The following is a 15,681-nucleotide window of genomic DNA, read 5'->3' as shown; positions in this document are numbered from 1 at the left end:
TAGGTCTGGTCTCTGATAGCCCCGCCCCATTCCCTGAAATTAATGTAATCATTTCTTTCATCTTCTAGGGCATAAGACTCAATTAAATGTAAGTAGTGTTGGGGAGAATAGAAAGAGGAAGGAGAATAATGGCTGAGGATGAGCCAAAAAATCATGTATAAAGCTGAATGCTCTTTGTGTATGATCACTTTCCTACTGTCCTCAGAAAAAAATTGGGTCTTCCCTCTCCCTGCCACCTTGGTAATCTAGGAGAGCTCAACTTGTATGTTTCATTGTTCTATGCTGTGACTGACCATGAAAATCTCAGTTTTAGAAGAATTATTCAGTCCTTAATTCAGTCTTTCTGCTGGTGCTGGGGCCCCTCTTTATGGCATCCTTGGAAAATGGTCACCAACCTTCTGCTGTCATAATTTCAGTGTGGACTGGGTCCTCTCTCCCTCTAGAAACTGCTTTTCCTACTGTTGGACAGTAAAAAATGGGGGGGGGGGGTTATTTACATGGTGGATCACCATTCTGAGGGTCTGAAAATAATGAATGACTAGGGAATGTTAGATTCTTTTTACCTTTGGCAAAAGGTGGAATGTTATTTATCCCCAAACTAAGAATTTCTTCTCAGACTTCTCCATGATAATTCCTCTATGGGGGATCCCCTATTGCTTTTTTTTTTTGTTTCCTTTTGTATTCTGTCTGCCACCATTAATTGTAAGCAACTTGAGGGAAAAGATTTTATTTTTGCACTTAGTAGGCATTTAATCAATATCCACTGATTAACAGTGCTTGTTTGATGATTAGGCTCTAGGTCATGGTCTAGGTTTGATAATGACCAGAAAGTAGGAAGATGGGGAAAATAATGGTGGAAATCCATGAAGCCTTGTTCAGTGAAGATAAGGCTCAATGCAACTTGGTGCCAAATGTCAGAGGACAAACATTGAGGGGTTGGGAAAATTAGAGTACCAAAGTAGTTTGCAGGTCGGGTTTGAGAACCGATAAGTTGCCCAGCCCTTGGAACCCTTTCTCAGTTCCTCTGGTCTTTTTCAGGTGACTTCCTCCGAACACTGTCTTTGGGAAGTTCTGAGTTGGGTCTTTGGGTTTTAACTTAACCAAAAGAAATGAAGACATTAGCCTTAACCTTTGTAATTGTCAGTAGGAATTCCAGGGCTCTGCTCAGGTTTGGGGGTTTGGAAAAGGGTATGGAGAACTTGCCAGCATCAGGGAGAAGCTGCAGAAGGGAATGGAGCACCACAGGAAGAGGGAACATGTTTGTATTACATGATGTCAGAAGCCCCTTCCAGAGCTAAAATTCTACAATATTGGCAGGGACTTCTAACTAGTAGATTAGGACCTATTTGAAGGTACAGAAGATCATTAAAGACCAGTAAGGCACAATTTGTGGCTGGGCTCCTCCTCTTTGAAAGCATTCCCACAACCTTGTTCTCATTAGCATCAAAACAATGGGCAAACCCCTTAAAGAAGCTTAATAGTACAGTGGTTAGAGTAGTGATCTAGGAAACCAGGAAGACTTGAGTTCAAATCTAACCTGTATTTCCTGGTTGTAACCCTCTGTAAATCACTTGCCCTCTGTTTATAGTTTCTTCAACTAAATATGAGGATAGTCACAGTAACTTAACTTCTCAGAGTTGTGAGGATCAAATGAGATATTTATAAGGCATTTAGCACATAGTGGGCTCCTTTTAAATGCTTCCTTCCCCTGCCCCTTCAAAGGGAATTATCTATGAAGCTCACCATACTCCTAGTGTTCCCTTGGCTTACTGAAATCAAGAGCTAGCCTGTCCCTCATGTGAGTATTCGATTCTGTTCGTCCAGTCAAGTCCCACCTTTTTCATGATGTCCTACTGAATTTACACCATCAATAGTGATCTATTTATCACTCTTGAACTACAGCGAGGCCATCCAACAATACTTTTTGAAGTTTTTATTGAAACAATAGACACTATATTTTGATTTCCCATTTTAGTGAGAGCTCAGTGGTGCCTCGGCTTTGTTTACTAAAGCATTTAGTAAAAAACCCACAAGGGGCCACATAGAATCTCAATGAGGGAGCATTTTGGACAGCTCTGATAGCTGTCTGATAGCACTTATCCTTTAGGCTATGCAATATAATAACTATATGCATTAGAATCAAATTAAGTTATATTACAAATATATGAATAAGTATACAGAATCATCATATATATGAATGATATAAGTATACAGAATCATCATTCACAAATATTTCATACTTTTTCTGAGGGCTCCTTGCTCAATCTTTTTCATTTTTGTGGCTTCTACACTATTCCCTATCACCCTATCAATCTACTTAGCACGGGGTTATACATTGTAGGCTCAATATATGTTGGTTGATTTGAGATGAGTCTCTTTTCCTAAGTTTGATACATGTTTGGAGTAGAATGGACAAAGGCCTAAAACTGGAGGGACCTGGAGAAGCCAATGTGAATCATGGATACTACACTTTAAACCCACTATGTCATGGGAAGAGCATGGGGTTCATCTGGGGCTTGGATACTGACCTCAGACACTTCAGTTTGTCATGTCAATGTTATCAAACTGAAGCAATAGCAAATGTTCTACCTACCTGTTAGGGGGGGTGGGGTGTAACATACGAATATAAAGCCATATGTGGCTTTAAAATCCAATCCAATTCTTTTCATTGGAATGTAATTGCTAAAGATTTCAGTTCAGTGTGCCTGGGGCATAATGTCAACATAGATCCATGGCTCTTCATTGTCTCTCATAGTCCTGGGAGCAGAGGCATCTCACCTCTCCAATCTTCTGGCCTGCCCAGATATCCAAACCATGCTTTATTCTAGACCTGTTTTCATCATTGGACTAGATAATGCAGGTTTTTCTGCAGTGCAAGAGATATATCTAAATTTATTCTATCCACAATGCAGCCAATCTTTCAATGACTTGAGAACCTTGGGTAAATGGAACTAATAGTTCTAGAAACACCCGACTCTGTGTGTGTGTGTGTGTGTGTGTGTGTGTTGTATCTGTGAGATTTCCTAGCAAGACCTTGGTCTATCTTTCCCTAAGACCAAATACAGTTATACTTTCACATCAAGAGTTTACCCATCATGATTTCCATATATCTTGGGTTGGCATAAGAAATTAAATGGGAATTTTATGGCAGCCAAAGTTGACACACAAAGGTCAGCAGACACACAATCTGTGGTCAATTATTTAACCCAATTTTACAATAAGATACTATAAATGTCCCAGAAAAGAAAAAACAAAAAAATTCAAACTTCTCTGGTATGAAGACCAAAACTATTTTTTAGCAAATTTTCTAGATCCCAGGGATGCTATGTCCCTAAGCCAACCCCAAGATATGGAAGAGGTAACTGTAGCACTTTGCAAGGTTTTACCCTGTGCCTGCTGGTTATTCAAGATCTCAAGAATCCCTGCTTTTGATTATTTTATTAGTGTATCAAAAGATGAAAAGAGGTAATTTGAATTAGGCTATTTATTATTGAATTGGGAAGTTGGGGATGGGTAAGGGCATGTTCCCAGTGATGGACCCATCTCATCCTCCTTCCCCCCACCCCCAGGCAGTAGTTTCCAAAAGGCACTTTAGGTTACCCTCCCTAGTCTCTGGGAGGTGGGGAGAGGCTGGAGCTGAATATGCAGAGGGTCCCCAAGCATTTCACATGAAATTATCCAACACATGAAGTAGGGATTGGAGCTTGACTTCCAGCAATGCAGTCAGCCCACCTCCTCCAACTGCCCATTCTCCAACATAAATCCTGCAGGCATTTATTTATTCTTCTTCGACTTCAGAGCTTTTTGCCGGTAGATCTCCTCAGTGAAAGGCCTGTATGGGGAGGGGAGGATTACAGTAGGGAAAGGAAGGGAAGAGGAAGAGAGGACAGAGGTGAGAAAGAATCAGTAGCTAATTGTTTTTCAGGCAAGATCTCTTTCCTATAGCAGGGGATTTCTGGGGACTGAGAAATATTGTACTCTTTTTGTGTTGGGAATAAATCTTCAAGTACTGTACTGTTCTGTATTGGCTTGGCAATACCAAGAGACTGTGGCCAGGCCAAGCCCATGGATCCTGTTCTGGATGATACCCTACAGTCAGGTGTTAGCCACACCTCAGTGGCTCTCCAGTGGAAGGCTAAATCTACCCCAAGCCTTAGGCCATGCAACTCCAGGCAGTGGTCCCAAGGAGTCAAAACGTCCTCACAGATCTCTCTTCCTACTAGACTCCTGCTCTGGTTCTCCAGACTAGATCTTTGTAATCCCAGCTCCAAGCTCCTGGGTCAATGCAGTCCCAGCTTCCTATGGCTGGATCTGTGCGGCACTAAGCTTAGTCTCTGTCTCCTGGATGTTTTCTTTCCTTTCTCTTTTTCCCTTTCTTAACTGGACTATCCTCCATGCTACCCCCCCCCCAATCTTGTTAAAATACCTAGACTTCATTCTCTTGATGACTCTCTCATCAGGGATGGTTTCTTGCCTCCCTTTTCCTCCACTTAAGACTATTCCTTAGTCTATCTCTCTCATTCTTCAGCTCACAGCAACCCTGAAATTCTCTCTACCCACTTATCCAAAGAACCTTATTTGTGAACTTTTTGCAGTAACTTGTCAATCTGTGCAACCTGTGAATTCAAGTTTCAGTTTTTCTTACCTGCCTGAGCCAGGGAATTGGTGATTTCTTCACCCACAGCTGTCCCTCTCTCCTGTATCACTCTTAGCACCAAAGTTTGGAGAGCAATTGCTCTCAGATAAATCAGATACTTAGTATATAGTTGGCAAAGAAAGTCTTCTTACCCAAGTGGTCCTTAGGCAGATCTTTCCATCCCCAATCCTTTCCCAGAGCACTCTTCTCAGACTCTTCCATTCTCAACTTTTTCCTAAGTACTCCTTTCTCACATCTCTCTATCCCCAGTCCCTGCTCAAGAGCACCCTTCTCAGGCCCCAGGAATAGTAAGACTCAGCTTCCTCGTAGAATGGATGGGTTTATAAGTCAAAGGTTTGCTTGACCTAGGATCCAAAAGCTCCAATTTGGATTTGTCCACTTATTCTTCCTTATCTCTTATTTGGAAGATAGGAGTTTGATGTATTTCCCAGTATTTGATGTATTTCCCAGTTTCTTTGGAGTCTTGTTTGCCTTCTCCAGTCCCTTTCTTTGCCCCCAATTTTGAGGATAAGATACAAAACATTGCGCGTGGTAAAGGAGGACCATACTGACTAATCATTTTTTGAACCATCTCCCACAGCCTAAGGGACTATGCCCAAATTCTTTAGACTGACCCTACATTATGACCCCCAAACATCCCTTTCCAGCCAGATTCCACATCATTTCCCTATAGTGTGGACAGTAGAGGCACATTCCCTGGATATTCTCTAGGCATCTTGACTTTGCTTAGGCTATTCCCTCTCCTTGGAGTATCCTCACCCTGCATCTCATTTACTAAAATCCAATCCATCCTTTCAAGGTCCAATTTAGATCCCATGTTCTGTGGGAAGATATCCCTAGCCACTGAGAAAGGAACTATAGAATAATGGATCAGCTGGTTTGGAGTGATGGCTCTGCTACATTATCTGCCTTAGAAAAGTCACTTCCTCAGTTTTCTCATCTGTGAAATGAGGAAGCTGGAGGGGATGAACTAAGAACTCAAGTTCTTCCCAGTCCTTTAAATACTTACTGTATATGTGCTACTTAATGTGGTTCTCACCACAGTTTAGTAAATATATGAGTTAATTGTTTCCATGTCCTATTTCCCCTATAAAAAACTAAGTCCTTTAGGAATGGGGAGAGTCTCTTAAACATCTCTGGATCTGACTCAGGGTCTTTATTTAAGCATGAATGGTATTTTTAACATGTCTTACTATTTGCTTTTATGTCTCCATTTTGAACCCTCCTTTTGTGACAAAATAAAAATTAGGTAAAAATATCTGATTGTTTTTCATCTTTCATTTTTGAAGACCTATGAAATCATGAGGGATGTCTTGATTTGTGTATGAACTGGATTTAAGTGGGGCAAAGTTATAGAAAGGTGTCAGTCTCACTCTCTCTTCCAGAGTCACTGAAATTTTTTGCAGGGCAAAAGATGACCCTAGATCTAGTGGATAATCTCATTGTCTGTGATGTCTGAAGAAGCTCTAAGCATGCCACTGAACCTGCTTCAGTTGCCTTCATAACCATTGGAACAAATTGTTCTTATCCATCCACTGTGCAAGAGAAGGCTTTACATGTTTGTATAGAGACCCCCTAGCTTACCCACAGGTTTGAGTCCTGGGTTACTTTCATCCTGGTTTAGCCCATCTGCCAAGGTGGTTTCCCTGGGGTTACTGTGGCTATTGTGTAGGCTACAGCTTCTTAGAGTCACATAACTGATAGAGTGACAACTGTTGAGAAAGGTACATTATTCAGTCCGAGTAGACCCCTATCTCTTTGTAGGAAGGGAGAAAGTCTATTTCATTGTCTGTTCCTTGAGATTTTTGTTGATTTTTCAATTTTAAGTAGTTTGACTTCCTTTTAGTGGTCTTTTAAAATGTATAATCATTGTTAATATATTGTTCTTTTTGTTGGACTTATTTCAATTCAAATAAATCTTCTCATACATCCCTTTGTTCCTCACTTGTCATGTCTTATTATACGATGGAATGTTAATTCAATTACATTTATATACCATGGTTTTTAGCCATTCTGGAATTATTAAGGATCCAATTCTAATTTCAGGTCTTTTCACATAAAAAGAATGCTGCTATGAATATTGTGGTCTATTTTTTGTTTCTATCTTGGATATTATTGGCATATCTACCCAGAAGGAGGACGAGTTGGATCAAAGGATGTTGCCATTTTTCTTGCAGAATCCAAATTCAAGAATAATTATTTGACCATATCATAGTTCCACTTATAGTAAAGTAATTTGACTTTCTTTGGAACCTCTTGTTTCTTCAACTTACCACTGTCATCTTTGTCAATTTGCCTGTCCACTACAGAGTTGTTTTAATCTGCATTTCTACTGCTATTAAAATAGATCTGGAGCTTGTCATGGAATGATTTCCCTACATATTTTGAAATCAGACTTTATGATATTTGATACAGGTGAGGTCTCCCTATCAAGTACTAACCAGGTCTGATCCTGCTTTAGTTTCCGATTAGCCAAGATCTGGTGGATTCAGAATAGCATGGCCAGAGACCTTTCTATTTCACATTTAACTAATATATCCATTTTGAGCTTATTGTATTATGTGATATAAAGCAGTGAGGGCAAACTCAAATAGAATTGGAGGCTACTAAATCATATATAAAGATCCCTGTGGAGGGCATATTGAGTTAGAAAACTATATTAATAATATCTATGTATTATATATTTTATTTATTTTATTAAATATTTTCCATTACATTTTAATTTGGGATATAGTACACTTGTGAGTGTGTTTTGATGGGGCTGTAGACTGTATGCTTAACACCAATCTGTAAGGTGTCTATGTAAATCTAAAAATCTGCAAAATTCCTTTCCAGTTTTCTCAGCAGTCCTTGTAACAAAGTGTCCTTCCCATAGTAATTTATGTTCTTGGGTTTATCAAACATTGGATTATTCTGTCCTATTGCTTTGATTCTTTTTTAATTAATCTTCTTCACTGATCTTTTATTTTTTTAATCAGCATCAAGTAGTTTTGATTACTGTTTTCAATATGCTCCTTCCATTCATTTTTTTCTAATTATCTTTCTTGAGATTTTAGAACTTTTGCTCTTCTCAACGAACTATTATTTTACCTGTCATTCATCCTCATGCTTGTCATAGCACCTTCCTCCACCCTCTCAGATATAAACACAGAGTTGCATGTTGTCTCTCCCATTAGATTATAAGCTCCTTGAGAGCATTTGTCTTTTTTTTTTTTTGTATCCCCAAGGCTCAAGACAGTGGCTGGGATCCAGAAGATTTTTTACAAAATGTTATACAGTTTTTGTATTCTATTCTTCCATATATTTTATATATATTTTGAATGGAATTCTCTTTTAAATCTCATTTCTTTCTTTTTTTTAACCCTGTAGAGAAATGCTGCCTTTTTTTTTTTTATAAATCTATTTTATCTTTGTTACCTTGCTATTAATTATTAATCATCCCACTTTGGAAGATTTGGGGGACTGATTGATTCAGTTTTTTTTAAAGGTATACCATTATGCCTTTGAAAATACAAATAGTTTTGTATTACCTTTGACAGTTGTTTATACCTTTAACTGAACATCTTATCTTATTGTTATAGGTAACATTTCTCTAATCAGTCAAATAACAGGGAAAGGATGTTGTATTTTTCCAGTTTAGTATTATCTTAATTTTCTAGAGGCTCTCATACATTCTTCTAATCTTCTTAGAAAAAAATTTGTTCCACAATTTTTCCTTCTGCCTCTGCATTTTTGCATTCCAATTCTGCCAGTCACTCTACAGATAATTTAATGTTGGATTAGACTTGCTAATTTTTTCCTTAAGGGCTCAAATTCCTTATTTCTCTTGCTTAATTCTGATTGCTCTTTCCAGTCCTACTTGAAAGTTGTGCCATTGCTATTATTGGGGCCTTGAGGACTTTATGGTGATATCATTACCTTCTTTGGTAGATTGGGCTTTTTCTCTTGGAAGCTTTTCCTCCCTTCCTCAGCTAGCTTTTGTCATTCTTCATCACTGTCTACCATGCTACCTTAACTTGGCTGAAAAGTTGCTTGTGGAAAGTTCTTTTCCATCTAAAGGTATGGCACTGATCCTTGCTGCCTGTTTTCACTTCTCTTAGATTAACACAGTTGAATGAGGGAGACCAATTGGGACTTTACTATAGGAGACCCCCAATTGTAAAATATAGGGAGGCCTATTCTAAACCTTTACTATTCTAGGATTCTCTCTGCAGGTGACTTTCTGAGCTAACTGTAAAAGGATCATAGAAGGGTCTACAAGGATACTATGTAGAGAAGTGTTTTGAGAAACCTTGAACTTGGAACTCTTCTTCCCCTTTTTCCTCCCTCCCTCATCTGGCTGCCTGTTTTCTAATCAATGCCACATTTCTGGTGTCTTCCTTCCTCCACTTTGTTGTCCTCTAGCCTTTTCAGTCATGCCCCATTTTCTTCTCTTTGAGCCAAGAAGCTGTTCTAATTCGTGGGTTTTAACTCATCCTGATAGAAGGAAACTTCTACCAAAAGGTTAACTCCCCAAGTCTGGTAGTCAAAATTGTCTGGCACATTTAGGGTGCCCTGGCACACTGACAGTAATAGGGGAATAAGGGGAAGCCAGTGAACAAAGGGACCTCCACCCAGTCTGGGGATGGGGACCTCTAGTGTATTGCATCTTGGGTCTCATACTATTTAGTGTGGTGAGATGGAACATTTTTCCACAATTCTGTCCATAAACATTTTTGACTGAGTAACTGATTTTAGGTCCCAATTTCTAATAAAATTTTTGCAGAGAGATCAGCTCTTTTGATTTGGACCTTGGGATAATGGTCCTCCTTTCACGAGATTCTGAGCTTTGAAGGTGTCATTGGGTAAGGTCAGTATAGCTCCTTTCCCTTTGTCTCCTTCTTTTCTGGGTTAGGGTCATGAACTAAGGGAAAGCAGAGGAGAGTCTAACTACTAGGAAGAACTTCTTTCAAAATTGAATTTAGTCTATTCTGTGTATCTGTGATTGACTTGTAAACAGCCTATTGAGTGAAGTAAAGCAGTTTCTCTGTATAGAAAGATTAGATTGAGTGTTTTGTTGGTATAATGACAGGAGAAAGAAATGTGGGTTATGGGAGTAGGGAAGAGCACGGAGATGGTGGCAAGGAGAGCTTCACTCCTGAGATGCTACCTAATTAACCAAGTCCTCACCCAAAGGCTGGAGACAAGCCAGTCCTGTAGCCAGCTGTGTCCAGCCCCAGGTGAATCCTAAATCCACCTCATTTCTACCTTTCCCTTCACTGGTAACAGATACAGTTACCAGTGACACAGACAGCAGTTAATGAACCTAGTGACGGCACCCAAAAGGTCAGACCAGTTTCCTGGGCCATGAATAAATTCCCCAACTATCCTCTTGAGAGGAAGAATCAATCATTCCTCTCTGAGTCATGAAACTAGAAGTGGGTCATTGTTCTGCCTTGTCTCATTCCTGCTCCCTTCTTCCTTAGTCCATCATCCCAGACCATGTGATTGATGTTTTTTCAGGCTAAAGATTCCACACTTCAAGGCTACTTACTCTTCGTACACAATGGCAACTGTGTAGGTGAGAGCCACAATGACTGTTAGTAGGAGACCTGTAGGGCTGGCATTCCTGAAAAAGAGAGATAAGAAGAGAGACAGGGAGAAGAAAGAATGCTTGAGTAAGTATTTGAACAAAGTCCTAGTCCTGACTCTAACCCTAAGTAGTTATATATTTTTGAATGGATCACACTGCTCTGAGTCTCTGTTTTCTCACTTATAAAATAAGGGAATTAGATCAGAAGGTCTCTAAACCTATCAAAGGTTCCTTGTAATTCTGAAGGTCTATGAGTTCTATGTCATTTTTAAAGCATGTGAGTTTTAGGGTATGGGGTGGGGCCCTTTAAGAACAAACTATAGCAATTCCTTCACATTCCTAGGTTTGCGCCCTTGATTTGAAAAATCTACATAAATTTTTTGGCCCTCCTTTTCTACCAGAGAAGTCTGAATTTTTTTCTTTTTCCTTATTGTAAAATTTGGGAAGGTCTACAGTATTAACAGATAAAATATGTTGATATATAATACTATTCATATAGTTTGTGCATTTCTGAGTTTCTAAACTTTCTGTGTCATCTGTTGACCCTTGTATGTCATCTAAGACTTCCACAACCTGCCCAAATTTCCATTTGATTTATATTTTTTCTTATTATTTCTAATTCTCTTAAATAATGAAACCAGGATGGGGAAAGCTGTGATACAGAAGTGAATAACTATTCCATTTCCATTATTTTTATTTCACAGTAGATATATTCATCTTAAAAATGAAAACAAACAAGCTTTTGTGGCTCTTCGCTTCGAGGAGTTCTCATTGCCCTTCAAAATCATTGGATTTGAGAGATGGAAGAAAACTCAAGGATTATTTAGTTTAACCTCTTCATTTTATAAGTGAAGAAACAGTCCCAGAGAAAGGAAGTAATTCAATCACAGTAAATAAATTCAATGCTTCCTTCCCTATGCTGTCTCCTCACACTCTATTCCTATCTGTAGGGTTTGTATGTACTCTGTGACACTGAAGATTTGAGAGACAGTAGGTCATATGGTAAATTTTAGTGCTGTCAGAGATCTTGGAGCCCATCCAAGTCCACACATAAGGAAACTGAGGCACAAAGAGATTGTGATTTCTCCAAAGTCATGCACTAATAAACATTAGGAGTTGGATGCCAAGTCCTCAGTATTGCCAGTATTTCGACTATATCAAGCTTTTTAGGTTTTGTTTTTTTGCAAGGCAATGGGGTCAAGTGACTTGCCCAAGGCCACACAGCTATGTAATTATTAAGTGTCTGAGGCCGGATTTGAACTCAGGTACTCCTAACTCCAGGGCCGGTGCTCTATCCACTGCGCCACCTAGCTGACCCACCACTATATCAAGCTTGCCTGTAAGGTAGCTTCCTTACATTCATAATAATTATAAGGTTTCCAGGACAAGGATGGGAGTCTCAGGCTCAGGGGGTGGGAAGTCCCCCCCCCCCCATTTAAATGAATCACAGACAATTTTTGGCCACTGAGAAGCAGATTAAACTACAGGCTGATCTTAACATACAAGAGAAATATGATGTACTATTATTATTATTATTTTCCCTTGTCAGATTGTATCTTTTTCTATAGATAACTGGAGCACCCTGAACTTGCTCAGTCTCAAACACTAAATAAGTCTAGTTCAGATTAGTACATAGACCCAGAAGGTTTTTTGAATATGGTGGCTGTGTAGTTTTTTTTCTTTGAAGGCAGGGACTATGCCTTTGATATTTTTATATTCTTTTTTTTTTTTTTTTTTTTTAGGATTTTGCAAGGTAAAGGGGGTTAAGTGGCTTGCCCAAGGCCACACAGCTAGGTAATTAGTAAGTGTCTGAGGCCGAATTTGAACTCAAGTACTCCTGACTCCAGAGCTGGTGCTCTATTCACTGCGCCACCTAGCCGACCCCTATTTTTATATTCTTTTCTTTTTTTAGGTTTTTGCAAGGCAAATGTGGTTAAGTGGCTTGGCCAAGGCCACACAACTAAGTAATTATTAAGTGTCTGAGACCGGATTTGAACCCAGGTACTCCTGACTCCAGGGCCGGTGCTTTATCCACTACGCCATCTAGCTGCCCCTTATTTTTATATTCTTAAGAGTGAATACCATGATTTGCATGCAGTAGGTGATTTATAAATGTTGGTGGTGGTGATGATGAATATTCATGGCATATGGTTAATTTCCAGTCTACCCCTCAGTCTCTGTACCTGAGAATTCTCTGGTACCCAATGTCCAAAGTCCAGGAATGACAGGAGTGAGTCAAATAGAAAATAAAATTCTCATCTCCCACTATATATCTTGCATTGTTTGTTAAAAATCTTTTTTTTATTTATTTATTGCACCTCATTCTGTGTCCAACCATGTGCTATCACAGGAAGAGAGAAGGAAAAGACATAGTCTGTGACCTCAGGAAACTTAATTATGATTCATTCATCCATCAGTTCTAGTAATCTTATTAGTGTCAGACACTATGCTAATTAAGTGGAATACAAAGTAAAAATGAAGAGTTCTTGCTCTCAAGGAATTTACTTTCTATTGTAGAAAAACAAAACAACACACACACACACAACCTTTGACATTACATACAGTATCACAAACTCATAGTCTGTAAAAAGAAAATTGGGGAGAAGTAGCTTCTGATTTTTTGTATTTTAAGGCTAGGCTTGGTTACTGTAATTTCAGAGCATTCTATTTCTACTGTTTTGCTGATAGCTTAATTTGTTTTGTAAAAAAAGTTTGATAGTATTTTCTTTCTCATTTTTTGGGGGGGGGGGATAATTTGCACAGATAAGCATCCACTGTTTGTTAAAAGGCTGATAAAAGTTTCTTGTAAATTCATCTGGACCAGTGTTGCCCATTGCCTTTAATTCTATTACAAAACTAGTTCAATTTATTTTTCTTAAATTGGATTATCTTAAGATCTATCTACTTAGCATTAATTCAGATATTCTTTATTTTTGTAGATAACTCCCTACTGCTGTAGAAAGCAACATCGAGGATAGCCTTACTCAACCAGGCTTGCAACTTGGGTGATGTACCCCCCGACAACTCACTTGCCCTCACCTAGCTCATTTTTATCTTCACAGAATCTCTCATAAATGATCCCTCATCTCCTCTTGCACTGCCACACCCTAGCACAGACTCTGCCATTATTGTAGGAGTCTGCTTGTCAGGTTCCCTGCATACAACTAGCTCCATCACCCTCCCTACACAGCACATTCCAGATGCTCTCTAGCACCTCTGGGATCAAACAGAAAATCCTGTTTGGAGTTCAAAGCTCTTCATAAAGTGCCTCCCCTTGTACTTTTCTAGTCTTCTTACACCCCTCCTCCAACCATATACTCTTTGATCCAGTGACACCAGCCCCGTTGCTGAAGTTCACACAAGATGCTGTCTCCCAGCTCCAGGAATGCCTAAGAATGTTCTCCCACCTTACCTCTGCCTCCCAGATACCCTGGCTTCCTTCAAGTTGCAGCTAAAACTTTATTTACTGTAAGAAGCCGAGATGAATTCCAATTTATCCTTCATCTAGCTTATTTTTCCACAGTTGGTTTGCGTATTTTCTCTCCTATATTAGACTATGAGCTCCTTGAAGATAGGGGCTGCTTCTGGCTTTCTCTTTATTCCCCAGTGTTTAAATAGGGTCTGGTACATATTCCATACTTAATAAATGCTTGCTAATTGTTAACTGACTGCTCAAGTTTGGATGATAAAGCCCATATCTTGTGATGTTCATTTTTATTTGTTTGTTGTGATTTCACTTTAATTTTTTATTTTGCAAATTTGATCTCCCATCTCACTCTCTCTCTCTGTCAGGTTGTGACTGATATTTTACTGTTTCATTTTTTTCAAAGAATCAACTTTTAGTTTTTAATCAGTCTTGTTTTCTGATTTATCACCCCCCCAAAAAAAGCAAATTTAAAGTTTGCTTTGATTTTTTAAGATTTATTTTTTAGGGGGTGCAATTTTTGAATTTTTTTAAAATTTAAATTAAAATTTTTAAATTGCATATTCAGTTCAACAAACCTTCCTTACTCTATTTTAAAACCAATATTCTCAGGGATATAGTTTTTCTTCTGAGTATCATTTGCTTCATCTCAGGAATTTTGATACATTGTCTCATCATCTTTTTTTTTGTTTTTTTTGCAAGGCAATAGGATTTAGTAGCTTGCCCAAGGCCACACAGCTAGGTAATTATTAAGTGCCTGAAACTGGATTTGAACTCAGGTACTCCTGACTCCAGGGCTGGTGCTCTACCCACTGTGCCACCTAGGTGCCCTCATCATCTTTAATAAAGTTACTGTTTAGATGTTTATTTTTCTTTCCCCCACTCATTATTTAAGATGTTATTAAGCTTCCTAGGGTAAAAGTGCTTTATAAGCTTTAAGGTACTAATGGGCAGCTAGGTGATGAAGCAGATACTGCTGGACCTGGAAGATTTCCTGAGGTCAAGTCCCACCTCAGATACTACCTGTGTGACCCTGGGCAAGTCACTTCATCCTGCTTATCTCATTTGTAAAATGAGGTGGAGAAGGTAATGTTAAACTACTGCCAAAAAAACCTCAAACAAGGTCATAAGTTGGACATGCCGGAATAACAACAAATGTCAGATTATTACTTTTATTATTTTATTCCAAGGTAAGACAAGTCCTTTTAAGGCATTCCCTTACTATAAAGATTCATACTTTACAGACTGACAAGTTATTGAGAAATGAATAATAAAAGCATTTATTTTTAATTCATGGTGGGGAAGGGCTGAAGTTGTTATTAAGGCTTCATTTAACTGTTCTTTGTGCTCTCTATTTTAATTACTTTTTTTGTCTTATGATCTGTAAAGGATATATTTAATGCCTTTTCTTTTATACATTTATTTACTCTTTGTGTCTCACTATCTATTTATTCCTCATAGGTTCTTTTCTCCTCTTTTGTCCCCATTTGCTTACTCTTTTCCTTTGTATTTGACTTATTACTGATTTCTTTTGTTTATTTGTTTATCTTTCCCTACACTGTTCCTTTTCTTTTACCTCTCAGTTAAATGCTTACTTAAAAATCTTTTATCATGTTCTTCTGTATGTTTTAATTTTCTTTTACTGTTTCCAAAAAAGAAAGTTTCCTTTATTATGTTCTGCTATTTTTATACCCTTTCAGATATTCTGAATTTTTCTGTTTTCTCTTTGATTAAAATGTTATACCTTTTCTTGTTTCTTTTTTGTTCTTTATTCTCTTTATGGGGTTAAAGATTCTAAATCTTTGGATTTGAGCTTCCTCGTCGACTAATTTCTATATTATCACCTTTATACATCTTGCCTCTCCTTCCATTCTGTTCCACCACCACCCTTCTCCATTAGACTGTAAATTTCTTGAAAGAAGAAAATTGGGGGGGGGGGGGGGCTTTTTGTATCCCTAGTGATCAGCACAATTTGTAGCACACAACAGGCACTTAATGCTTGGTGACTTGTTGGCTTTCTGCTGTTTT

General features: G+C 38.5%; 1 protein-coding gene across 7 annotated transcripts in view; it reads right to left on the bottom strand.

The window, feature by feature from the left end:
• Window positions 1–2,229: 2,229 nt before the first annotated feature.
• The window catches only part of PEMT (phosphatidylethanolamine N-methyltransferase), a 191,682-nt gene continuing 178,230 nt past the window's right edge, over window positions 2,230–15,681 (bottom strand). For all 7 annotated transcript variants that reach the window (XM_074204813.1, XM_074204818.1, XM_074204815.1 and 4 more), the window contains 2 exons: window positions 10,191–10,265; window positions 2,230–3,832 (listed from right to left, as the gene is read on the bottom strand). In XM_074204813.1, coding sequence (XP_074060914.1) covers window positions 3,775–3,832; window positions 10,191–10,265 — 133 coding nt within the window. In that variant the 3' untranslated portion in view covers window positions 2,230–3,774. The remainder of the gene's footprint in view (window positions 3,833–10,190; window positions 10,266–15,681) is intronic.

The sequence above is a fragment of the Macrotis lagotis genome, chromosome X, assembly GCF_037893015.1.
Source record: "Macrotis lagotis isolate mMagLag1 chromosome X, bilby.v1.9.chrom.fasta, whole genome shotgun sequence".
In the NCBI taxonomy this organism is placed as follows: domain Eukaryota; kingdom Metazoa; phylum Chordata; class Mammalia; order Peramelemorphia; family Peramelidae; genus Macrotis; species Macrotis lagotis.
This window is presented reverse-complemented; position numbering and strand designations above follow the sequence as displayed.